The 24,880-nt window shown below is 42.8% G+C and overlaps 1 protein-coding gene across 2 annotated transcripts in view; it reads right to left on the bottom strand.

Moving 5' to 3' along the window:
* LOC138827474 (U4/U6 small nuclear ribonucleoprotein Prp3) overlaps positions 1 to 18,637 on the bottom strand; it is a 34,091-nt gene extending 15,454 nt beyond the window's left edge. Inside the window, exons 1-9 of one of the 2 annotated variants that reach the window (XM_070023000.1) lie at positions 18,550 to 18,637; positions 14,360 to 14,560; positions 13,473 to 13,603; positions 11,063 to 11,209; positions 8,223 to 8,306; positions 7,843 to 8,063; positions 5,424 to 5,730; positions 4,694 to 4,860; positions 3,403 to 3,482 (exon numbers count right to left, since the gene is read on the bottom strand). In XM_070023000.1, the coding sequence (XP_069879101.1) occupies positions 3,403 to 3,482; positions 4,694 to 4,860; positions 5,424 to 5,730; positions 7,843 to 8,063; positions 8,223 to 8,306; positions 11,063 to 11,209; positions 13,473 to 13,603; positions 14,360 to 14,504 (1,282 nt within the window). In that variant the 5' untranslated portion in view covers positions 14,505 to 14,560; positions 18,550 to 18,637. Of the gene's footprint in view, positions 1 to 3,402; positions 3,483 to 4,693; positions 4,861 to 5,423; positions 5,731 to 7,842; positions 8,064 to 8,222; positions 8,307 to 11,062; positions 11,210 to 12,153; positions 12,250 to 13,472; positions 13,604 to 14,359; positions 14,561 to 18,549 lie in introns of those variants that run through there. The other variant, XM_070023001.1, reaches the window with a different exon arrangement.
* Positions 18,638 to 24,880: the final 6,243 nt, after the last annotated feature.

Below are 24,880 nucleotides of genomic sequence, written 5' to 3'. Positions count from 1 at the left end.
CCTGGGATTCAACTCAGGACCCAGGTATTGTCCTGGAGCTTTTTTGCTCAAGGCTAGCACACCACCACTAGAGCCACACTCCTCTTCTGGCTTTTTTGGTGGTTAATTGGAGATAAGACTCTCACTGATAGGGGCTAGGAAGGTGGCTCAGTGGTAGAGTGCTTGCCTTGCATGCAGGAGGCCCTGGGTTTGATTCCTCAGCACCACATAAGCAGAAAAAAGCAAAAAGCTGGAAGTGGTGCTGTGGCTCAAGTGGTAGAACACTAGCCTTGATCTAAAGAGCTGAGGGACAGTGCCCAGGCCCAGGGTTGAGGCCCCATGACCAAGGGAAAAAAAAAAAAAATCTCAATGACTTTCCTGCTTCTTTGGCTTTGAGCAAGATTCCCAGATCTCAGCCTCTAGAGTAGCTAGGATTCTAGGTGTCAGTCACTTGCACCTGGTTAGTCTTGAGTCTTCAGCTCAAGGCTAGCACTCTACCACTTGAGCCATAGCGCCACTCCGGCTTTTTTTCTTTTTGTTTATGTGGTGCTGAGGAATCGAACCCAGGGCCTCATGCATGCAAGGCAAGCGCTCTACCACTGAGCCACCTTCCCAGCCCTAGTCTCCAGTCTTTAACTCTCACTTTCTGCATAGGTAATAGTAAATGTTTCTCTCTTCTCCATTTCTCCCCACTTTGACTTGTTATACTAAGTCCTTGCTTAAACATTAAAAGAGGCATATTTTTATCTTTCGTAAGTACTTTTCTCAGTTGATTAAGTAGTAAAACTCATCAAAAACAATGCGCAAATATAAAAAACATGATTACTACTGCTTTAGTTACTTTGGGTAAGGATTGGGGTAGGTGAAGGTATCTAAAGTTCTACTATGTCATCCCTTATATTTTGATGTTCCCATGGAATATGATTTTGAAAAGCACTGGCCTACTTGATTTTTTTTTTTTTTTGGGTCCAGTCATGGGACCTGAACTCTGGGCCTGGACGCTGTCCCTCAGCTCTTCAGCTCAAGGCTAGCGCTCTACCACTTGAGCCATAGCGCCACTTCCGGCTTTTTTCTTTTTTCTTATGTGGTGCTGTGGAATCGAACCCAGGGCCTCATGCATGCAAGGCAAGCACTCTACCACTGAGCCACCTTCCCAGCCCCTTGATTTTTTTTTTTTCTTAGGTGGTACTGGAGTTTGAATTCAGGGCCTTGCACTTGTTAGAAAACCCTTTACCATTTGAGCCATTTTGTTAGCCTACATTTAGTCATAGGAAATGAAAAAAATCCTCCAGACTCTCAAGAAGGTTCAATCAATAGTTAAAAACAGACAAACCCCACATTCTTCTAATGATTCATACCAATGATGTCAGTGCCTGGCATGTATTTCAAGTTTTTAGGTTAAAAATGCTCAAGTTGCTAGGCACAAGTGGCTCACACTTGTAATCCTAGTTACTCAGGTCACTTAGATCTGATGATCGCAGTTCAGAGTCAACTTGGGTAAGAAAGTCTGTGAGATTTTTTTTTTTTGGGGGGTAGGTCTCACTTGAACTCAGGGCTTGGGGGCTGTCCTAGAGCTTTTTTGCTCAAGGCTAACAGTCTACCACTTTGAGCCACAGTACCACTTATGGTTTTCTGGTGGTTAACTAGCAATAAGAGTCTTATAAATTTTCTTGCCTGGACTGGCTTTGAACCATGATCCTCAGATCTCAGCTTCCTGAGTAGCTAGGATTATAGACATGAGCTATTTGCATGGGCTTCTGTGAGACTCTTCTCTCCAATTTATCACCAAAAAAGGTAGAAGTGTAGCTATGACTCAAGTGATAAAATGCTAACCTTGAGGGGGAGAAAAAAAGCTCAAGGATATTGCCCAAGTCCTGAGTGCAAACCCTGGGACTGGCACCCCCTAAAAACAACAAGCCGGGCGCTGGTGGCTCATGCCTGTAATCCTAGCTACTCAGGAGGCTGAGATCTGAGGATCACGGTTCAAAGCCAGCCCGAGCAAGAAAGGCTGTGAAACTCTTATCTCCAATAAACCACCAGAAAACAGGAAGTGGCTCTGGAGCTCTAGTGGTAGAGTGCTAGCCTTGAGCTGAAGAGCTGAGGGACAGTGCCCAGGCCAGAGTTCAAGCCCCACGACTGACAAAAAGAAAAACAAACAAACAAAAAACCCAACAACAACAACGAAAACACCTTAAGTATGGGCTGAGAAGGTGGCTCAGTGGTAGGATGCTTGCCTTGCATGCATGAAGCCCTGGGTTTGATTCCTTAGCACCACTTAATCAGGAAAAGCCAGAAGTGGTGCTGTGGCTCAAGTAGTAGAGCACTGGCCTTGATCTGAAGAGCTGAAGGACAGTGCCCAGGCCAAGAGTTCAAGCTCCACAACCAAAAGAAACCCGCCCCCCCCCCAAAAAAAAACACCTCAAGTGTTGCTGGGCACTGGTAGCTTGTGTCTATAATCCTAGCTATTCAAGAGGCTGAGATCTGAGAATCATGGTTTGAAGCCAGCACAAGCAAAGTCCAGTTTTTGTTTTTGTTTTCCGGTTATTTCTATAGACAGCTTCACAAACTTTTCTGCCTAGGTTGGCTTTGAAGCTTAATCTTCTGGATCTTAGCCTCCTGGGTAGCTAGGTATGACTCACTAGCAACTGGCTATGATCCATACAACACTTAAAAGACAGTGTTATCAGTTATTATCTATATATGTAGGGAAAATTCTCAATGTTTTAAGTATTCTCAATTCTCAATGCATCATGTCTCAAGACAAACAGCTAATTTTTTAAGCCACAAGACAGGCACCGATGGCTCAAGCCTGTAATCCTAGCTACTCAGGAGGCTGAGATCTAAGGATCACAGTTCAACGCCAACCTGGGCAGGAAAGTCCATGAGACTCTTATTTCCCATAAACCACTAGAATACCAGAAGTGGAACTATGGCTCAAGTGGTCTAGAGCACTTGCCTTGAGCTGAAGAGCTGAGGGACAGCCCCCAAGCCCAGAGTTCAAGCCCCAAAGCTGAGCAAGACAAACAAACAAAAACCCACAAAGAAATACTAAAAACAAAACCTATATTTGGGCAGGAATTAAGTGTACTGTACAAGACTGGAGTTGGAGTTGGCAAAAGCCCAGCTCGTAATACACATAAGTGAAGCTGTCTAAAAAGCCTTAGTATTTTAATTGAAGCCTCAGTACTGTCAATGTTGCATATTCAATAGTCACTAGTCAATGTATCATTTAAACTAATTAAGATTGAATAAAATGAAAAACTCAAGGTCTAAACTTCACTAGTACAATTCAGTTTTTGAGTGCTTGATCACACGTGGATCATGCTCATAGCACTGCACAGCACAGATAGACACGTCCATTACTGTGTGAAGATTTATTGCTAATTCTGCTCTAGTGTCTTCATTGAGCAATTTATGTATTACCTGGAGGATTGAGTTGGGCGGGATGTTCAACAAGATTTGTGATTCCAAAATAATCTTCTCTCTTGGGATTTTCCTCTGTACTAAAATTGGAGGAAGAAGAAAAAACAAGATATATGGATAGAGATGATGCTGAGAAAGGAGCCTTGAGACATGAGAAAATTCATTCTCTATACAGAGCTTTTAGTACTTATCTCTAACATGTATTTAGCTGCTATTTAATTTTTAGGAAAATAAGGTCCTATTAAGACTAGCTCCATTCACTACACAAGTCATCTTCAATCTTTTTTCTATTCTAACACTCCTGAAAGATACCATAGTCTCTCAGTAGTAACAACAAATCCGTGGAAAAGTGGCTTATGCCTGTAATCCTAGCTACTCAGGAGGCTCAGTGAGATCTGAGGGTCAGAGTTCTAAGCCAGCCTGGGCTGGAAAGTCTGTGAAACCCTTATCGTCAGTAAAGTACTAAGAAGGGGAGCTTTGGTTAAAGTGGTTAAAGAGTGCTAGCTCAGGGACAGCACATAGGCCCTGAGTTCGAGATGCAGGACCCACACACATACACAAAAAAAGTTATTAGCAAGGTAGGCATTGGTGGCACAGACTGTTACTTAAGCTGAGATCTGAGGATCAAGGTTCAAAGCCAGCCTGGGCTGGAAAGTCTGTCAGACTCTTTTTTTGGGGGGGGGGTCCGGTCATGGGGCCTGAACTCTGGGCCTGGGTGCTGTCCCTCAGCTCTTCAGCTTAAGGCTAGCGCTCTACCACTTGAGCCACAGCACCACTTCCGGATTTTTTTTTTCTTTTTGCTTATGTGGTGCTGAGGAATCGAACCCAGGGCCTCAGGCATGCAAGGCAAGCGCTCTACCACTGAGCCACCGTCCCAGCCCAGTCTGTCAGACTCTTATCTCCAATTAAGTAGCAAAAAGCTGGAAGTAGAACTGTGGTTCAAGTGATAGAGTGCTTGCTTTGAGTACAAAGGCTCAGGGACAGTGCCCAGGCCCTGAGTTCAAGCTGTAAGACCAGCACACACACAGAAAAGTATTGAGCCAGGTGCCAGTGCTGCATGCTTAAAATCCTAACTACTCAGGAGGCTAAAATCTGAGGACCTTGGTTGGAAGCCAGATCAGGCAGGAAAAGTCTTAGATTCTTAGCTCCAATTAACCACAAAAAAACTACAAATGGCTATGGCTCAAGTGGTAAAGTAATAGCCTTGAGCACAAAAGCTCAGGGCAGAGCTCAGGCCCTGAGTTCAAACACTAGGATTGGCACACACACAAAAAGATAACAACAAACTCACAGGTCAAAGCCATTGGGGATTATGTAAGAGTCCCACCACTCAATTTCAGGGATATCTCCTTCCTTTAGTTCCTTTTTAGGAGCAATGAGGGCAAGCCTAGTTGAAGTATGAATGCCTGTTTTTCGAGCAGCCTGTGAAATCTCTGCCTGTAGCTTCTCCAGTTGAGCCTAAAAGCAAGATAAACCAAGACAAGTTGCTGCCACAGAAAAGTGGTATAATCCTAAACTTTGAAGTGCCCTTGTTGAAATTTCTTAGCTAACGTAGCATTCATAATTTCTCAAAGTTTAGAAAAAGAGCCATTGTTTTATTTTATCCCTTACTTGGTATATACACATATATCAAACCCACTCCTCTCCTTTACCCTGTAGTGCGTGCCTAGATTAGATATGCAGAAATGGAATTACAGACAAAACTAACAGAATACAGTCAAGTGAACTTTCCAGATGATGGATTGGCTGCAGTGAATTTTAACACTAGACAGGCTTCTCTCTCACTCAAGGGCTCTGAATTGTTTCTCTCCACTGTAAGTTTTACATGAACATTTTAAACTTCATTTATTTCCATCTAGGTAGGCAGTAATTAGAAATAGCTGAAAATCATATTACAAAAATAGTTTAAAAAATTTAGCCATTGCTTTAAATTAATTCCTCAAAACAGGGAACCTTGAATTAGCCATATTTTTCTGTCAGCTTCCTACTTAAAATTCTCAAATATATGCTAAGTCAGATACCTTTGTTCGTAATCGTTGAGCAATCTTTTCAAATTTGCCCTTGTCATGAAATTTAAAAGTACGTCTCTGGCGCTGTGAGGGGGCGATTGAGACTCGGGGGTCAAAAAAGGTATTGGACTCCATGTCTTCTGATGGCTTTTCTTTTAGCTGTTGCTTGAATTGTTCCCTCTTCACAGCACGAATATTGGCTTTCAGAGTAGGCATGCGATGAGTTAGTTCAATCTCCTTGCCTGTGGCATCTACAGTTCGACCTTGCTCATCTAGGATCAGTGGTGTAGGTTTAGTTTGATCTTTTAACTCTACCTTCCTGAAAAACAGCCAACAAAAAAGTAAATCCCATAGAATATTAAAGCCAAAAACAAACAGAATATAAAACAAAACATAATTTTAGGTAGTAAAACCTCATCTGTGAAGTATAAAATCTTGATTAAAAACACTAAAATAATAATTTCTTTTTTTAATATAAGATTAAGGGTAAAAACATCAAACTGAAGCTTGAGATATAGTGATAGAAAAGTTGCCACCATGTGCCAGGCAGTGAGTGTGACCTAAGCGCTACAAAACTAAATCCACAAAGAATTTTAAAAAATTGGGCTGGTAGCCGGGCGCTGGTGGCTCACGCCTGTAATCCTAGCTACTCAGGAGGCTCAGATCTGAGGATCGAGGTTCAAAGCCAGCCCAGGCAGGAGAGACCGTGAGACTCCTATCTCCAATAAACCACCAGAAAACCGGAAGTGGCGCTGTAGCTCAAGTGGTAGAGCGCTTGCCTTGAGCTGAGGGACAGCCCCCAGGCCCAGAGTTCAAGCCCCACGACCGACAAAAAAAAAAAAAAAAAAAAAAAAAAAAAAAAAAAAAAAAAAATTGGGCTGGGAATGTGGCCTAATGGTAGAATGTTTGCCTAGCATGCATGAAGCTACGGGTTCTATTCCTCTGTACCACATCAAAAGAAAAAGTCAGAAGTGCTGCTATGGCTCAAGTGGTAGAAAACTAGCCTTGAGCAAAAGCAGCTCAGGGATAGGGCCCAGGTCCTGAGTTCAAGCCCTAGGACTGGCAATAATAATAAAATTAAATAGAAATCAACCACTTAATCATGGGCTTATGCCCACAATCCTGGCTACAAGGGAAACAGAGGTAAAAGAACTGACTGTACCTTATTTTAAATTTTTTTTGTCTGTCGTGGGACTTGAATTCTGGGCTTGGGCACCATCCCTCAGCTCTTCAGCTCAAGGCTGGCATTCTACCACTTGAGCCACAGTGTCACTTTCAGTTTTCTGGTGGTTTATTGGAGATAAGAGTCTCACATACTTTCCTGCCCAGGCTGGCTTTGAACTGTGATCCTCAGATCTCAGCCTCCTGAGTAGCTAGGATTACAGGTGCAAGCCACCAGTGCCTGGAGAGGACTGTAGTTTAATTTCAGTAGACAAAACGCAGGCTACTTATCAAGTCCTCTATGGATAAATAAGTTGGGCAAACACCTACTGTTGTAGCCACAAAGAAGGCCACAGGTACAGGATCATAGTCTTAGTCTGAGTCCAGTTAAGGCAAAAAGTGTGAGATTCAGTCTGAAAAAATAATAGGGTTTGGGCTAGGAAGGTGGCTAAGTGGTTAGAGTGCTTGTCTTGCATGCATAAGGCCCTGGGTTCAATTCCTCAGTACCACATAAGCAGAAAAGGCCAGAAGTGGTGCTGTGGCTCAAGTGGTAGAGCGCTAGCCTTGAGCTGAAGAGTTGAGGGACAGCACCCAGGCCCAGAGTTCAGGCCCCATGACTGACAAAAAAAATAAAATAACAGGGTTTGAGGAATGGCTCAAGTGGTACAGTAAGGCCCTGAGTTCAAAATAATAAAAGGAGAAGAAAACAAACAGGACATTTGAATATAGCGCACCAAATGAAATTAATTTTTAAATTATATTGAAAAGACTTTGTAATCTTATGTTTCTTCTGAATTTTGTGTGTGTATATGTATGTGACTCAAATCCAGGGCTTAATGCAAGATAGGTAAGTGCTCTCTTACTGAACTATATCTCTAGCCCACACAAAATTCATTGGTTATATTACAGACCAATGAAATACTAAAACTCAAACTTAATATCTTTGCCTAGTTGTAGAAAACTCATAGATTTGGTCTCACTCAATGTTGCTTAATGGCAAAAGCTCTGAGTTAGAAACTCACAGTCTGATTCTATTCCAAGTCCCAATACTAGATAAATAATTTTTATTTCAATTCTACCAATTACAAAAAGATAATACACCTTATAACAAAGCCAAAAAAGTCAATTGGTATTTGCAGATCATATGTACAAAATATGAAACCTTAAGAAATTATTTTAAGTTCAATGGAAAATGAAGTTCAATAGTATTTAGGGCTATTTACTGCTTCTCAAGCCTGAGAAGCGACAAGGGATTCCAGGAAGTACTCACGGTGGAGCAATGCCCATGGCATGGAGATTAGCAAGGCCCACCATGTTGGCATTGCCGATTAGTCCTGGCTTCAGTGCCAGCTGAGCTTGGATTCGGGCTTGTAGTTCAGCAGCTTTCCTTGCCTTTTCAATAGCATCATTCATAAAAGTGGCAGCCTGGGATGGTTGAATAGTATTGCCAATTGGAAGTCGCTCTGGCTGGGAGGAAGAAGTTGTCTTTGGCTATGGGACAGAGAACAAAAGAAATCAGAGGGGCTGAGATACGCACACTCTCATATGGTAGATGACTATGGGGTATGACCCTCTGAACTCTCAGTTGAATGGATGGTACAAAATTTTGTGCTAAAGACTATTATTTTCAGAGTAACAAGGACATAATACCTGAGGTGTCGGAGGGCTAATGAAGCTCAACTGTTTTTTCCTCTCCTCAATTTGTCGTGTTGCAGCCTCCATCATCTGTTTGATCTGCTCTCCAGAGGAAAAAATTGAAAGTTAAATTTCTCCATATTATTTCTCCCATACAGGTTCCTATAACCAAAATGCATTTGGGTCTAGAAACCAAAAATGTTCCTCAAATGTCCCTACCATATTGTACCTACCTACCATAGGCTAGAAAATTGAGTAAAGGTAAGTTTTCATTGTCAAACTGCAATATTACAACTCTTTCTTCCTAGAGCAAGATTATGACTCAGATAAACCTAAGTATTCATCTTTTTTTTCTTTTTTTTCCCCTTTGGTCGGTGGTGGGGCTTGAACTCTGGGTCTGGACACTGTCCCTCAGCTCTTCAGCTCAAGGCTAGTACTCTTCCACTTGAGCCACAGCGCCACTTCCGGCTTTTTCTGTTTATGTGGTGCTGAGGAATTGAACCCAGGGTGTGCATGTGAGACAAGCACTGTACCACTGAGCTACCTTCCCAGTCCCCTAAGTATTCCTCTTATCTGTGCTACTTACTACCTGTGTAATATCTCAAACTCACAAGAATATAAAAGGTTACTAGGAAAATTCATTTTTGTTTTCCTGATAGAGAAGTCATACTTATTCATCTAATTTCTCCTTAAGTATGTTTTCTTGTGTGTGTGTCGTGGTTCTATTTTTATTAGCATCAATACAAAAAGAGTTCATTTTGACACGTTTCTATGTGTACCTAATGTTCCTTAAGCAGACTTACTCCCTGCATTAATCTATCTTCCTATTGTGAACATTTAAGTGGTGCATATAAGCCTAACAACACCTCAATTATATTAAATTTTAAAAAATCATGTTGAGCTGGGCACCGGTGGCTCATGCATGTAATCCTAGCTACTCAGCAAGCTGAGATCTGAGGATCACAGTTCAAAGCCAGCACGGGCAGGAATGTCCATGAGACTCGTATCTCCAATAAACCACCAGAAAACCGAAGTGGTGCTGTGGCTCAGGTGGTAGAGTGCTCACCTTGAGCTAAAGAGCTGAGGGATGGCACCCAAGCCCAGAGTTCAAGCCCCACAACCGACAAAAAAAAAAAAAAAAAAAATCATGTTGAGCACACTGGTGAGTAACACCTGTAATTCTAGCTACTGAGAAGGCAGAGATCTGAAGATCATGGTTCAAAGCCAGCCAGGAAGGAAAGCCCATGAAACCTTTATTTCCAATTAACTAACAAAAGGCCAGAAGTGGACCTGTGGCTTAAATGGGAAAGCACTATCCTTGAGCAAAAATGCTCAGGGAAAAGGGATAGTACCCAGGCCCTGAATTCAAGTTCCAGAACCAGCATTTTTTTTTTTTTAAAAAGCAAAAAAAAAAAAAAAAAAAGCTCTGGGACAGCACCTAGCACCCAGGCCTTAAGTTCAAACTCTAGGACTGGCATCTAAAATAAATCAGTTTCTTTTCCTTTTTTGTGCTGGTTTTTGGTGGTTAATCGGAGACAAGAATCTCTAGGACCTTTTCCCCTAGAATGGCGTTAAACTGCAATCCTCAGATCCCAGTCCCAGTCTCCTGAGTAGCTAGGATTATACATGCACATCAGCAGTGCCCAACTATTCTCCAATTTTTTTTTTTTTTTTGTCAGTCATGGGGCTTGAACTCTGGGCCTGGGTGCTGTCCTTCAGCTCTTCAGCTCAAGGTGAGCACTCTACCACTTGAGCCAAAGCGCTACTTCGTTTTCTGAGTGGCTTATTGGAGATAAGAGTCTTACAGAGGGGCTGGGAAGGTGGCTCAGTGGTAGAATGCTTGCCTTGCGTGCATGAGGCCCTGGGTTCCATTCCTCAGCACCACATAAGCAGCAAAAAAAAAAGCCGGAAGAGGCACTGTGGCTCAAGTGGTAGAGGGCTAGCTTTCACTTGAAGAGCTGAGGGACAGGGCCCAGGCCCAGAGTTCAGGCCCCAAAGCCAGACTAAAAAAAAAAAAAGAGTCTTACAGTTTCCTGCCTGGGCAGGCTTTGAAGCATGATCTTCAGATCTCAGCCTCCTGAGTAGCTAGGATTACAGGCATGATCCACCAGCACTTGGCTATTCTCCAGTTTTTGTTGTTCTTTTTTTTGGTCCAGTCGTGGGGCCTGAACTCTGGGCCTGGGTGCTGTCCCTCAGCTCTTCAGCTCAAGGCTAGCGCTCTACCACTTGAGCCACAGCGCCACTTCCGGCTTTTTTTCTTTTTGCTTATGTGGTGCTGAGGAATCGAACCCAGGGCCTCATGCATGCAAGGCAAGCGCTCTACCACTGAGCCACCTTCCCAGCCCTATTCTCCAATTTTTAAAAGATACATGATTTATTACTTATGTAGTGTTAAAATATACACTTCACTTTTTTTTTTTATGTTTGGGTTCAAACCCAGGGCATGGTAGGCTAATATTAACTATTTAGCTAATTTCCCATCTCCACTTGAAATTACTTGTAAGTGGATTACACCTATTTTGCACATTTGAAGATTCTTCAACCTATTTTGCACATTTGAAGATTCTTCATGTCTCTTATCAAGATGAGTGCTGATCACTTAATTTTTCCAATGACAAATGATGTAGGTAACTGGGTAACCAATGTATATACACAGTTAATAGTAGGTGCTTAGTAAACGGAGTTTCAATAATCCATAACTAGAATAATCTTAGTTAAATCAAAGAATGCTTAAAATATAAAGCAGGAAATAAAATCTCCCCAAATAAACACTAATTCAAGTCCAGATCACAGAAGTATGGACCCATAAAATCCTTTGCTTCAATGCACTTTGCTTCCAATGTCTATTAACTAACCTGGAGTTTAGTCAACATGCCAGGGCTTTCTGATGGAGGCCCAGGAATCACCTCTGGCTCTTCTTCTACCTCCTCAAAACGGGGTATTCGTCGTTTCTTTACTCCTGATGATTCCTTGGAGATCTCAGAGTCATCACCAAACACCTCCTAAGGGAGCCCAAGATGAAAGAAGAGTTGTATCCCTCCCCATGGGGAGAAGAAAGAATCATCCTAACACCTACCAGCACTTTAAGGCTTTTCCTAGGGGAATATGATGCAATCTTGCAAATAACTACTTGTAGGAGGCAGGGTTTTCTAGACTCTCCACCAAGTGGACCATTTCACTCAACTTCATCATCCTCCTACTCCAGTCAAGCAAACCCCATGTTCTTATAGGTGTTCCTACAAGAACATCCTATCTCAACCTCTTTGCAAAGCTATTGCCCACATTTGTAATGTTCTTTCTTAACTTTTCCACAACCCCTGTTCCATCCTGCCTAAAACTCACCTCCTCCAGGCACTTTTCCTCATTATAAACTCATCCCACTCTGATCAAACTTTTGCTTCATATCCTCTTAGCACTTAAAAGCTTGGTTCATATTAGGCTAAATTACACTGTTGATACTCTGTTTGCTAAGTGTTAGGTCTTTCAATGGTAGTAATGTTATTCCAACTAGAGTTTATTTTTATTTATTTATTTAGTGCTAGTCCTGGGGCGTGAACTCAAGGCATGGGTGCTGTCCCTAAGCTTTTCTGCTCAAGGCTAGCACTCTACCACTTGAGCCATAGCTCCATTACTGGCATTCTGCTGGTTAACTGAAAATAAGAGTCTCATGGGCTTTCCTGCTTGGGCTGGCTTCAAACTGTGATCCTCAGATCTCAGCCTCCTGAGTGGCTAGGATTACAGGCATGAGCCATGGTGCCCAGCTCTAACTTGAGTCTAAACTTTTCCAGGACAGGGGCTTTCTCTTTCTTTTTTAGTATTCCCCAATAACAGTTTGTTCTTATCATATAATGGGAACTCAAATATGTTGACTAATTTGCAAGATGAATTTAATAGGACCAAGAGTGGCCAACTGGAAGGGACAATGGGAAAAAGCAAATGTACACACCGGTGGTAGGCTTTGGGTGACATCCCCTCTTCACTAGGAGGGCTCGTGTTTTGCAAGGACATATCCTCGGCCAGGGGCGAGCGCTTCCTGGAACTCCTACAGTTCAAGAAAAAGGACTCTCCCATAATATATTGTGTGGAGTGGGGACTTGAATGGACCAAAAACGGGACCCATATCCCATGGCTATCTAGATTCCTTCTTTAAGAAACTACTTTTATTTATCCCACCCAATGTAGTCACTTCATTTAGAGCATGGCATCAGCACTTTCACAGTGGCATACCCTATTGTAACATAATTCTCACTGTATGTATCAGTCTGTATATACTGTGGACTAAATATAACAAAATTCAATATAAATCTGAAACTATAATTAACCCTAAAACTTACATAAAACTGCTATTTTTGTAATTTGTGACTATTTTATTGCATTCCTAACTTTGTATACTGCAAATTCTCTTAAGGTAAGGGACTATCACTTAAAACCAGAAGGCATAGAAATTTCTATTGTTCTTGGTTCTACAGCCAGGCCAGGGGACCAAGCAGACATTTATTATCCACTCTTTGTGTCTTAGGAAAAGCAATGGGATAGCCAACATAGGAAAAGACTTTTGGAGGGTTTGATAGGAGTACAGAAACATTTTTTTAAGAGAGAAGAGAAATTTTTAAGAGAAACTAGCTAATTTAGGGAAATGAGATCAGAAAGATAAGCTACTCTACTAACATTTAAAAAGGCCATGACCAATCAGCAACCATAGAATGTAGTAAAGGGGATACTGATTCTTTTAGGTACCCCACTAATGGGACCAGATGACCCATAATATACTACATAACAAACGGTAGGCTCTCAACATATGAAAAATATAGTTAGTTTTAGATATCTTATCTATAAGTACACTGCAGAAAAATCTCTATGAAGGAGCATCAATAAGCTCTACAGTCAAGTAGCAGTGGAGTCACATTCTGAAGCACCTTATTAGGCTTAAAATAAATCAAAGGTATCGAATTTTAGAGCAATGAATTTATAGATAGTAGTAATGGAAGATAAAGAGAGACCTGGGAAAACATGAGAACCAAAACTCCTAACTATATATGAAAAAAATGACAAAGCTGTCAATTGTTTCTTAGGAATATTTCAAATGAACTCAGGTAGTTCATTGTTACAAAACAGTGATAATATAACTACCTTTTCTACTTTAATATCTAAGGACCTCTTTTTAACATTAGGTATGCTACTAATGAATATTGAAGTGTGAGCCAAAGAAGGTCAGCAATTTTATCAAATATTCCTGAGCTCATTAGATGGTAAACAGTAACCTACCTTTAGCTCTCGTTTTCTGCTCCTGTCACTGCTGGACTTGGAATGCCTAGAACTTCGGCCTTCCTCTACAGCCTCAAACAATTTGTCCACAAATCGGAGAGTAGAATCATCAAGGAAAGGTTTCAGATGGTCTGAGAGAAGAAAAAAAAAAAAAGAGGTGGTAAAACTGAAAAGGTAATAATATATATTAGATATGTAAGTCACCAACACAGGAAGGACAGAAATAATGTTAATGTTCTTAAAATGTGCTATACTGAATGACCATGTGGTATGTGTAACAACAGAATTACAATTTCTATGGAGTAGGACGTGTTATTGCTATAGAAAGCTATGTAATATGAGCATCTAACTTTAAGATACGGGCTTAGAGTATAGCTCAGTAGTAAAGCACTTGCCTAATATGTGCAAGGTATAAAGTTCCATTCTCAGCACCAAACAAAACCACACAAAAACAAACAAAAAGTATACATAGGCATAAAAATTTATGATAAATAATCACTCCAGACTTTCTCAAATAGCAAGTTGTAGGACCTTTTTAATGTATCTCATAAAGACTTCCATATAATGAGACATCAGTCAGAATCTGAATATCCACATTTGACTTCAGTATTAAATCTAACTCAGGTGACTCAGTATGATAGCAGAAGGGACTCAGTCTGAGATGCAAAATATGCTACAAATTTGACAAAGAATAAGAAAAGTAGAATGATACAAAGTAAGAGAAAAATCTAGTTATTTAATCTATTTTCATGATAATAAAAGATACAAAATAAAGTGTGTCTTGACTTTTCTTTAGATGCTCCTAGTAGGAAGGATTTGGACAAGTTCAAAGTAATGTTTAAGGGTTATCCTATATACTACGTCAAAAGAGTCAGAGAGGTACATACCAGCTGCCTTCTTCTTGTCCATGCCCTTCCCCACACAGTTCAACGCTGCTGTTACCACAGTGGGCTCTGAGAAACCCAGCACTCTCTTCACTGTCTTTTCTATCCATGGTTTCAGCTCATCCAGCTCCCTCTTAGACAGTGCCATTTTTCAGGAAAAGGCAAACAGTAACTCAAATGGGACTCAACACACCTTAAAAGAAACTAGGAAAGAGTTAAGTTAGAAAACAGAAAACAAAAAACCAAAAACAAAAGAACTAAGGGGATCTAGGGCCATAGTTAATATGTCAGGAATTCAGGAATACCTTCCCAACTCTATTGTAAATGTCAATCCTAAGGCAACTTTTTCTACTTAATTTGAAGAAAAATACTTTCCCTAAGAACTGCTTCAAAGAAGAGGAAAACAAGTCCTTTTATTTATTTATTTTTTAAGACAGGGTCTCACTATGTAACCCAGGATGTACTCCAACTCTTTTTTCTTTTTTGGTCAGTCATGGGGCTTGAACTCTGAGCCTGGGCACTGTCCCTCAGCTCTTCAGCTCAAGGCTAGAACTCTACCACTTGAACCACAGCACTACTTCCAGTTTTCTGGTGGTTTTAGTGGAGATAAGAGTTTCACGGCCTTTCCTGCCCCAGGCTGGCTTTGAAGTGGGATTCTCAGATCTCAGCCTCCTGAGTAGCTAGGTTACAGGTGTGAGCCACCAGCGCCCAGCTTGTATGCCAACTCTTGTCCCTCCTGCCTATGCTCTGATTTTTTTTTTTCTATGCTCTGATTTTTATAGTTAGTTACAGATATTCACCACCATGCCCAGCTTCATTTGACCCCACTCCCCACCCCTGGGGCTTAAACTCAGGGTCTGGAAACTGCCTCTGAGATTCTTTTGCTAAAGGCTAGCACTCTACCACTTGAGCAACAGAGCCACTTCTGGCTTTTTCTTTTTTTTTGGGTCCGGTTGTGGGGCCTGAACTCTGGGCCTGGGCGCTGTCCCTCAGCTCTTCAGCTCAAGGCTAGCGCTCTACCACTTGAGCCACAGCGCCACTTCCGGCTTTTTTCTTTTTGCTTATGTGGTGCTGAGGAATCGAACCCAGGGCCTCAGGCATGCAAGGCAAGTACTCTACCACTGAGCCACCTTCCCAGCCCCACTTCTAGCTTTTTCTGTTTATGTGGTACTGAGGAATTGAACCCAGGGCTTCATGCATGCTAGGCAAGCACTCCACGACTAAGCTTTAGTTCTCCACCTGACTTTTAATGCTAACTCTGTAAGTATCAATGACATCAGAGGAATAACCAAAATCTTGGGAAAACCTAGTATGAGAAATGAGTTCTAGGTTTAAAATAGATCTTAAGGGCTGGGTAATGAGCTCAATGGTAGTGTGTCTGCCTAGTATGAACAAGATCCAAGGTTCCATCCCCAGCACTACATAAATTAACTAAATAAGCCCTGTCAGAGATCCGTTTTTCTTTTTTTTTTTTTTTTGGGGGGGGGGTTCCGGTCATGGGGCCTGAACTCTGGGCCTGGGCGCTGTCCCTCAGCACTTCAGCTCAAGGCTAGCGCTCTACCAGTTGAGCCACAGCACCACTTCCGGCTTTTTTTCTTTTTCCTTATGTGGTGCTGGGGAATCGAACCCAGGGCCTCATGCATGCAAGGCAAGCACTTTACCACTGAGCCACCTTCCCAGCCCCAGAGATCAGTTTTTCTATTCCTCCCCCCCCCCCCCCCCCGCAAGTTGTGGGGCTTGAACTCTGGGCCTGGGCACTGTCCCTCAGCTCTTCAGCTCAAGGCGAGCACTTTACCACTTGAGCTACAGTGCCACTTCACGTTTTCTGGTGGTTTATTGGAGATAAGAGTCTCATGCACTTTCTTGCCCGGGCTGGCTTTGGACCGAGATCTTCAGATCTCAGCCTCCTTAGTAGCTAGGATTACAGGCGTGAGCCACTGGTGCCCAGCCTATTCCTTTTTCTTCTAGGCAAGTATTAACACTAATCCAGGCTTGACCTGTTGGTTTCCCTTCTCCTAAGGGACATAAATTAAGGAGTCTTTACCTGAACCAGTCATCCTGTACTAAATCTTACAATCAAGAATGTTCTGTTAAATTTCTCTATTTATTCTCTATTTATTCATGGCAGTGGGAATTCTACACACAGGTTATGCTACATATTTTACTGAGTCTCTCAGCTGACTCAACCAAGAGTAAACACTAAACTAAAACAAAAACAAACAAACAAACAAAAAAATAACTCCACAACTAGTTGCTAGTGGCTCACACCTGTAATCCTAGCAAATTCAGGAGACTGAGATCTGAGGATCATGGTTCAAGCCAGCCCAGGCAAGAAAGTCTATGAGATTCTTACCTACAGGAAGCTACAAAAAATCCAGAAGTGGAGCTGTGGCTTGAGCACTATGTTGACTGAAAGAAGCTAAGGGACAGCACCCAGGTTCTGATTTCAAACACCAGGACCCATGCTCACTCATGCGTGCTCTCTCTCTCTCTCTCTCTCTCTCTCTCTCTCTGTCTCACACACACACTGTATGTTTTGGATCTCACTCTTTCCTTTTTTTCTCTTTTATTCTTCTATTTTTTTAGCTCAGCAGAGAAAACATTTTATCATTTAATTCAAATTACTATAAAGTTTCAACATTATTCATATTTACATTTCATTCCTCCCTAAATGTTAAATCGTTTTATGGGCTGAGAAAACTCATTTTTTTTTTGTTTTCTACATATGGCTTTATGATAGTCAATAAACTATACTGACCTCAATTTCCCAGCTAACCTCTTCTTAATATTGCCAGGCATCATAGTAGATCTGGGTATCAATTGTTCAAAATGTGTTAAGACATTTTTTTTCTTCTAAAAGACAGTCTGATTAACATCTACCTTCTTGGCAAGTAACTTCCTAGAAGATCTATTGTCCAATAGTTGATTTAATAATTTGGTAAATAAAGCTGGCAGATTAAAGTCATGAAATTATGATGGAAAGATTCTGTGCCTTAGTGACAAGTGATATGGATGATCTATGGTGGCTGTTATACCATCATGTAATGGCAGTAAAGTCTATCAATTACTGCATACTCAATATAATATACATTGTTAAAAAGAAGCATATGTAGGGGGCTGGGAAGGTGGCTCAGTGGTAGAGAGCTTGCCTTGCATGCCTGAGACCCTGGGTTCGATTCCTCAGCACCACATAAGCAAAAAGAAAAAAGCCGGAAGTGGCGCTGTGGCTCAAGTGGTAGAGCGCTAGCCTTGAGCTTGAAGAGCTGAGGGACAGCGCCCAGGCCCAGAGTTCAGGCCCCACGACTGGACCAAAAAAAAAAAGATGCATATGTAAGCACCACAATGGGAGTTGTAGACCACTCAGCACTAGAATGTACAAAAATAAGCTCATTCATCAGGACAATGAGCCACACCATTTACAACCCCTTAGGTGACTTAATTCCTCAGAGCCTCTCTTTACTCATCTTAGTAAATAAGGACATCTGCCTTATTATCTACATTGTAATTCAATATTTAAGTAACTTTTAAGTGTCAAGAAGAGTGCTTACTAGGCGCTGCACAGCAGTAGAACAAAACAGACAAGAACCCTCGCCTTACTAATGAGGCTTCATTTCCACTAGAACTGAATCACAGGCTAGAAAAAGTGGAAGCATTTTGAAACGGAAAACAATACAACAAGTACCATGATTGTCCAAGCTGGAAAGTGTGCCTAAGTACTGTCACACCACATGTACTCCGTTGGACACAACCTTCTACAAAAAGCTGTGCAAACTAAACAGTCAGTGAACCAAAAAAAGTTGCAAACAGTAACTAGCTTGGCCACTTGTCAATTTCTCGACAGTAACTGTCTGGCGGTGGGGAGCTGGGGTGCGAAGGGCAGAAAGCTCTCCTCTGAATGAGCAGGTAGCAGGATGGAGGCTTCGCTCAGGAATTCCTTACTCTGGAGCTCCCATCCGATTCCTGACTCCTTCCAGTTGCCCCTTCCACCCCATTAAGCCTTCCCCAAATGCCCCACCCTGTCCCCTTCCCGCCCCCGCCCTTTGCCTCATTCTAACTCCCCTCGCAGAACCCCGTACTTCTCTCGGCCTCCTCCCCGCGGAACGCTCCCGCCCGGGTGCCCCCTTTGGATTGAGCCCGGGCCTCCGTGGCTTGGACCGAAGGATAACCCTGCTGGGCCCGGGGACACTACTCACCTCACAAACTTCAGCCCCTGAGACGGAGCCCGAACGTTACACCGGAACCGGAAACCTTCAGACCGCCCTACGGCCGGCCGTCGCTACCGCCACCGTCGCGCCACGCCGCGGTCCCCCAACACGTGATCAGGGGAGGCCGGGCCGCCCATTCGCGCAGCCGCAGTTACCACGTTCCCTGTGGCCTGGCGCATGCGTATGATAGCCTAAATCATTCCTCCACCCCCACCCTCCCGCTCCTCCCCTCCCCGTCCGCCTTCCCACTGCTCGCGGGCTGGAGGTTTTCCCATCCAAATCTAATAACTAGGTTAGTTGAAAGTCATGGTCGCCTGCAGCAGAGATGGGGCTGTGGCAAGAAAAAGTGCGCAGGGCTAGAGGTAGGGCTTAGGGGGTAGAACTCCTGCCTAGCAAGCTGGAGGCCCCGAGATCAAACCCCAGTGATGCCTGAGGGTAAATTGGGCACCACGCCTTCAATCTTAGCTACTCTGGAAGCTGAGATCTGAGTTTCCGGGTTCGAAGCGAGCCGGGGCAGAAAAGTCCTCGTGAGACTCTTTTATTTCCAATTAGTCACTCAAAAAGCAGAAGTGGCGCAGTGGCTCAAAGTGGTCGAGGGTTAGCTTTGAACAAAAGAACAAAAAAACAGCGCTCAAGCCCTGAGTTCAAGTCCCACAGCCGACACACACACAAAAGGAAGTGGGCTAAAACTATGCTACAAGTAAAAACTGAGCTTCCTCATTCGTACTCAAACACGGCCTTTCTGTAGAAAATAAACTTAGCAGTGATCACGAGCATTAGCCATCCCTCCTTCACCTTTCTCCATAACAATGGTGCCAGAGATCACCCAGAAAAAAAGGACAAAACACATAGAAGAGTATGTGTTGGCTTTGCATTTGCCAGAATAACATGCACCACAAGGTATATACTATTCCTTTACCTCTGGTGAGCACGCAGATTACTACTCTTCCTTTAGCGCATTAAGTCTTGCAGTCCTGACTGACTGCTACTGTTTATTTAATATGACAAACACTTGAAGGTTTTTAGCTTGTAGCGTTTTGATTGTATTGCTCTTCACTCGGAGAGCTACAAGGTTTGAGTTAACAAGTTGGCAGAACTTGATAACATGTTGCTCAACTTATTCATGCCTCAGGTTGCTACCAATAGCACTTAATATCAACGTTTTAGAAAATATTCAGACAAAGCCTTTAAACAGAGTGCCAGTGGATCTTAGCCACCTGGCAGGCAGACATTGGGAGAAGCAAAGTTTGAGGCCAAGCAAAAAGTTCGAGAGGTCCCATTTCAACCAATGGCTGAGGGCAGTGGGTCACGCTTGTCATCCCAGATATGGTGGGAAGCCTAAATTGGAGAATTGTATTCTAGGGTGGCCAGAGGTTTAAACCCCAGTACTTCCAAAAACTCTGGCCCATGCCCAGAGTTCAAGCCCCATGACAGACCAAAAAAAAAAAAAAAAAAAAAAAAATCAGTTGAAGAAGTAAATGAGTTCCAAATCTGTAGGAATGTTATACATATTTTTTGTTCAGTGCTTTTTTTTTTGGGGGGGGGGGGCGGGGGGAGTCTGGTCATGGGGCCTGAACTCTGGGCCTGGGTGCTGTCCCTCAGCTCTTCAGCTCAAGGCTAGTGCTCTACCACTTGACCCATAGCGCCACTTCTGACTTTTTTCTTATGTGATACTGAGGAATTGAACCCAGGGCCTCTGGCATGCAAGGCAAGTGCTCTACCACTGAGCCACCTTCCCAGCCTATTCAGTGCTTTTAAAAGCTAGGGTTCAATTGCCTATAGGGAATTTTTTTTTTCCTCTAGGGACTAATCTTTTACTCTCCCAGTTATTACCTACACATGATTCCATCAAAAAAAATTTTTTTTTTCAGTACTGGAGTTTGAATTCACAGTCATAAGTTTGCGTAGTTTGCTTACTTGACTGGTACTCTACCATTTTAGCCACACCTTCAACCCCCTTCCTTTTTTTGCCAGTCCTGGGGCTTGAACTCAGGGCCTGGGCACTGTACCTGAACCTCTTTGTGCTCAAGGCTAGTGCTCCACCACTAATGTTACAGTACCACTTATTGGAGATTCGAGTCTCACAGACTTTTCTTCTGGGGCTGGCTTCAAACTATGATCCTTAAATCTCAACACCTTGAGTACCTAGGATTACAGGCGTAAGCTATTGGCACCTAGCAGTGCTTGCTATTTTGGAGATGGAGTCTGATGGACTTTTCTGCCAGGGCTGGTTTCAAACCTTAATTCTCTGGATCTCACCTCTTGAGTAGCTAGGGTACAGATATGACTCACCACTGCCCAAATAATTAATTTTACTGATTGTTTCCCCATTATAAAATTTCTCATTATAAAATGAGAATACAGGGTGATACACATCTGTAGTCCCAGCTACTGGTAAAGCTGATGCACAAAGATTGATTTAGCAATTATTAAATACTGATGTTGGTTCTGTGTGCCAGATTCAATGCTAAATGCTTGACACAATTATTTAATAATTTATCAATCACCATAGACCTGTAGATACCATTATCCTCATTTCTCTCTGTGTAACAAGCAGCATTAAATAACTTGCTAATATCATGACTGAATCAAGATTTTTTTTTTCCTGTTGGTCGTGGGGCTTGAACTCTTGGCTTGGGTGCTGTCCCTGAGCTCTTCAGCTCAAGGCCAGCACTCTACCACTTGAGCCACAGGGCCACTTCTGGCTTTTTCTGCTTATGTGGTGCTAAGGAATCGAACCCAGGGCCTCATGCATGCAAAACAAGCACTCTACCACTGAGCTACCTTCCCAGCGCTGAATCCAGATCTTTTTGACAAAGCAAAAAATTACATATGTAAACTGACATAGAAGTGCCAACATTTTCCTTTCTTGTCAATCACCTATGTTTAATACATAGTTCCCTATTTCCTTTACTTTTAGTATATAGCGTTAGTCCTTTGTATTTTCAGTTAACATATACTCTTATTTCATACTTGTACTTTTGAAATGTATGATGTCAAAGTAAATGTAGTCTTGGTATTGAAAGGGTATCTATTCACAGAAGTATAAGATCTTTAAATTATGATGGGAACAGGGATATCAGAGGCACATCAATGAACTGCTAGCTATTTCACTTGTTCCCAGGATAAGAATAGGATGTATTTATCTACCCACCTGGTAACTGAACAAATGCAAGCCACTCTTGCTCTGAACCCAGTGGAGGGAGCCCGTCCTCATTAAACCACCATGTCATGTCTTCTGCATCTTAACTATCTGCTAAGACCCATCCTTGTTCACTGCATGAACAATTATCAGGATGGAGAAATTAATTAATTAATTAAGTCAGTTGTGGGGCCTGAACTCTGGGCCTGGGTGCTGTCCCTCAGCTCTTCAGCTCATGGCTTGTGCTCTACTACTTAAGCCACAGTGCCACTTCCGGCTTTTTCTGCTTATGTGCTGTTGAGGAATCGAACCCAACGCCTCAAGGAAAGCACTCTACCACTGAGCCATCTTCCCAGCCCCCATTTCCAGCTTTTTGGTGGTTAATTTGAGATGTCTTATGCTTCCCTGCCCAGCAAGCTTCAAACCATGATCATCAACTCTCAACCTTGAGTATTTAGGATTACAGGAATGGGCCACTGCCAACTGGGTAACCCTTAAGTTTTGTTTTGTTTTTTTTTTTCCCAGCCATGAGACTTGAACTCTGGGCCCAGGTGGTGTCCCTCAGCTCTGCAGATCAAGGCTAGTGCTCTCCCACTTGAGCCACTGTGCCACTTCCGGTTTTCTGGTGATTAGTTGGATATGAGTCTCAGACTTTCCTAACTGGGCTGGCTTTGAACTGCAATCCTCAGATCTCAGCCTCCCGAGCAGCTGGGATTATAAGTGTGAGCCACTGTCGCCTGGCTAAGTATTTTTAAGAGAGCTCAGAAGCAACTTCAGCCCCAGGAAATATTGTCAAGTAAGAGGCCTGGTTCTGCTTCTACAAACATGCTACTGCGGCAAAGGACACTTGATAGAAAATCATCCAAAAGTGAGGCACTAAAGAGTAAAGACTGAAAAGTGATTCAGTAGTTTTTTGGTCTGGGAAAACTAGATTTGAACCTAAGACATGGAACTTAATAAGCTAGAGCTGTATCACCTAAGCCACACTACTAGCCCCTTTGTTTTTAGTTAGTCTCCATTTATACTCAAGTGCCTGGGCTGCAAACTTACTTGTCCTTCCCTGTGTTGTTGGGGATGAGTCACATGTCACTCTGCCACACCACTGGTTTATAACTTCTTTTTGCCTGGTTTATTCTACCAACTTTGAACTATATTTTCCAGCTCCTCTATTGCTTTTTAAACATTTTTTTTGGGTGGGGCAGTGCTGGAGATTTCAATTGGGGTGTGCACATAAGGAGCAATTATGCTTCCACTGGGCTAAGTTCCAACCTTAAAAGGTGATTCAGAAGTTAATATTAGGTTGTAAAAATGTAACCAAGTGGTGGCTCACGCTGTAATCCTAGCTACTCAGGAGGATGAGATCTGAGGATCACAGTTCAAAGCCAGCCTGGGCAGGGAAGTCCATGAGACTCTTACCTCAACCACCAGAAAAAACAGAAGTGATGCAGTAGCTCAAGTGGTAGAACACTCACCTTGAGCTGAAGAGTTCACCACTTCCAGTTTTCCAGTGGTTTATTGGAGAAAAGAGTCTCATGGACTTTCCTGCTCGGGCTGGCTTTGAACTGACGCCCCACCCATGAGACTTTTTTTTGGGGGGGTCATGGGGCCTGAACTCTGGGCCTGGGTGCTGTCCCTCAGCTCCTCTGCTCAAGGCTAGCGCTCTACCACTTGAGCCACAGTGCCACTTCCAGCTTTTTTCTTTTATGCTTATGTGGTGCTGAGGAATCGAACCCAGGGCCTCATGCAAGCAAGGCAAGCGCTCTACCACTGAGCCACCTTCCCAGCCCCCATGAGACTCTTTATCTCCAATAAACCACTCAGAAAACTGGAAGTGGCGCTGTGGCTCAAGTGGTAGAGTGCTACCCTTGAGCTGAAGAGCTGAGGAACAATGCCCAGGCCGAGTTCAAGCCCCATGCTCGACAAAAATAAATAAAAGGTGCCAGATGTGGTGGTAAACATCTGTAATTGCAGAATTCAGTAGGCTAAGGCAGGAGGGTCTCAGGGCCAATAAGGAACTTGGGCTATGATTACCTAGCAAAAATATCTAAAGAAAAAAAAAAAAAAAGGAAGCTAAAAATCTGAAACCACTGTTACTCCACAAGAGGGCAATGTTTGAACACTACTTTATTTTGTTAGTTGTGGGCCTTGAACTCAGGGCCTGGGCCCTGTCCTTAAACTTTTCTACTCAAGGCTAGCACTCTACCAGTTGAGCCACTTCTGGTTTTCTGAGTAGTTTATTGAAGATAAGGGTCTCATAGACTTTCCTGCCCAGCCTGGCTTTGAACCTTGATCCTCATGCCTCAGCCTCCTGAATAGCTAGGATTACAGGCGTGAGCCACTGGTGCCCAGTTCCACTTCTAGTTTTCTTGTGGTTAATTGGAAATGAATCTCACAGACAGACTTTTCTGCTTAGGTTGGCTTTGATCACTGTCCTCAGATCGCAACCTCCTAAGTAGCTAGGATTAGAGATGTGAGCTTGAACATAACTTTAAATGCAAGGTCTGGCCAACTGCTGTTTATTTCCATTAATATGCTGAGATGGCTGCACCCTTAATGACAGGTGGGCTGGTCATCCTCACTTCCTCTCTGGGTTGTCCTGCTGAGATGGTACCAATTCTCCTAATCCTGGCAGCACTGCTATCTGGGGACCAAGAGCAGTGGAAGCAGATATCAGGGGAGAAAGCAGAGCACCTGGTTTCCTCACAGTGTTTGAACCAACTTACTCAGATGCTGTCTGCTGGAAAGGGGTAATGTGGTGGCAGTTTCCCCTTAGCTCTTTGTACATACTCGGCACCAGCTCTCAAACTCTAGCAGGCTTGGTAAAACAGATCACTGGACCTCAATCCTAATTTCCAATTCAGAAGACCTAAGGTAAGTTTCTTCTGTGATACTGATGCTGATCTGAGAACCCTGAGAACCACAGCTCTAGGTCTCCAGGGTATTTCTGGTCTTCATCTTAACTCCTATCGTGCATCTATTGCTTTACAACCATTTACTTATTATTTCTTCTCTGTTAGCTTTCCCTTTGTCTCCGTTAGGAGAATTAAAGGAAAGACCAAAAGCAGGAGTGAACAGTGTTAGATGCATCTTAAAGATTCCTCTGAAAAGGATCCAGGCACTCTAGTCTGGTGGTTTGGTATTTTAGGAGAAATAAATAGAAACACACTTACACACATA

This window comes from Dipodomys merriami, unplaced genomic scaffold, assembly GCF_024711535.1.
Source record: "Dipodomys merriami isolate MVZ:Mamm:240054 unplaced genomic scaffold, mDipMer1.0.p SCAF_156, whole genome shotgun sequence".
Classification (NCBI taxonomy): domain Eukaryota; kingdom Metazoa; phylum Chordata; class Mammalia; order Rodentia; family Heteromyidae; genus Dipodomys; species Dipodomys merriami.
The sequence above is the reverse complement of the archived record's forward strand: the minus strand, read 5'-3'. Positions and strand labels throughout refer to the sequence as shown.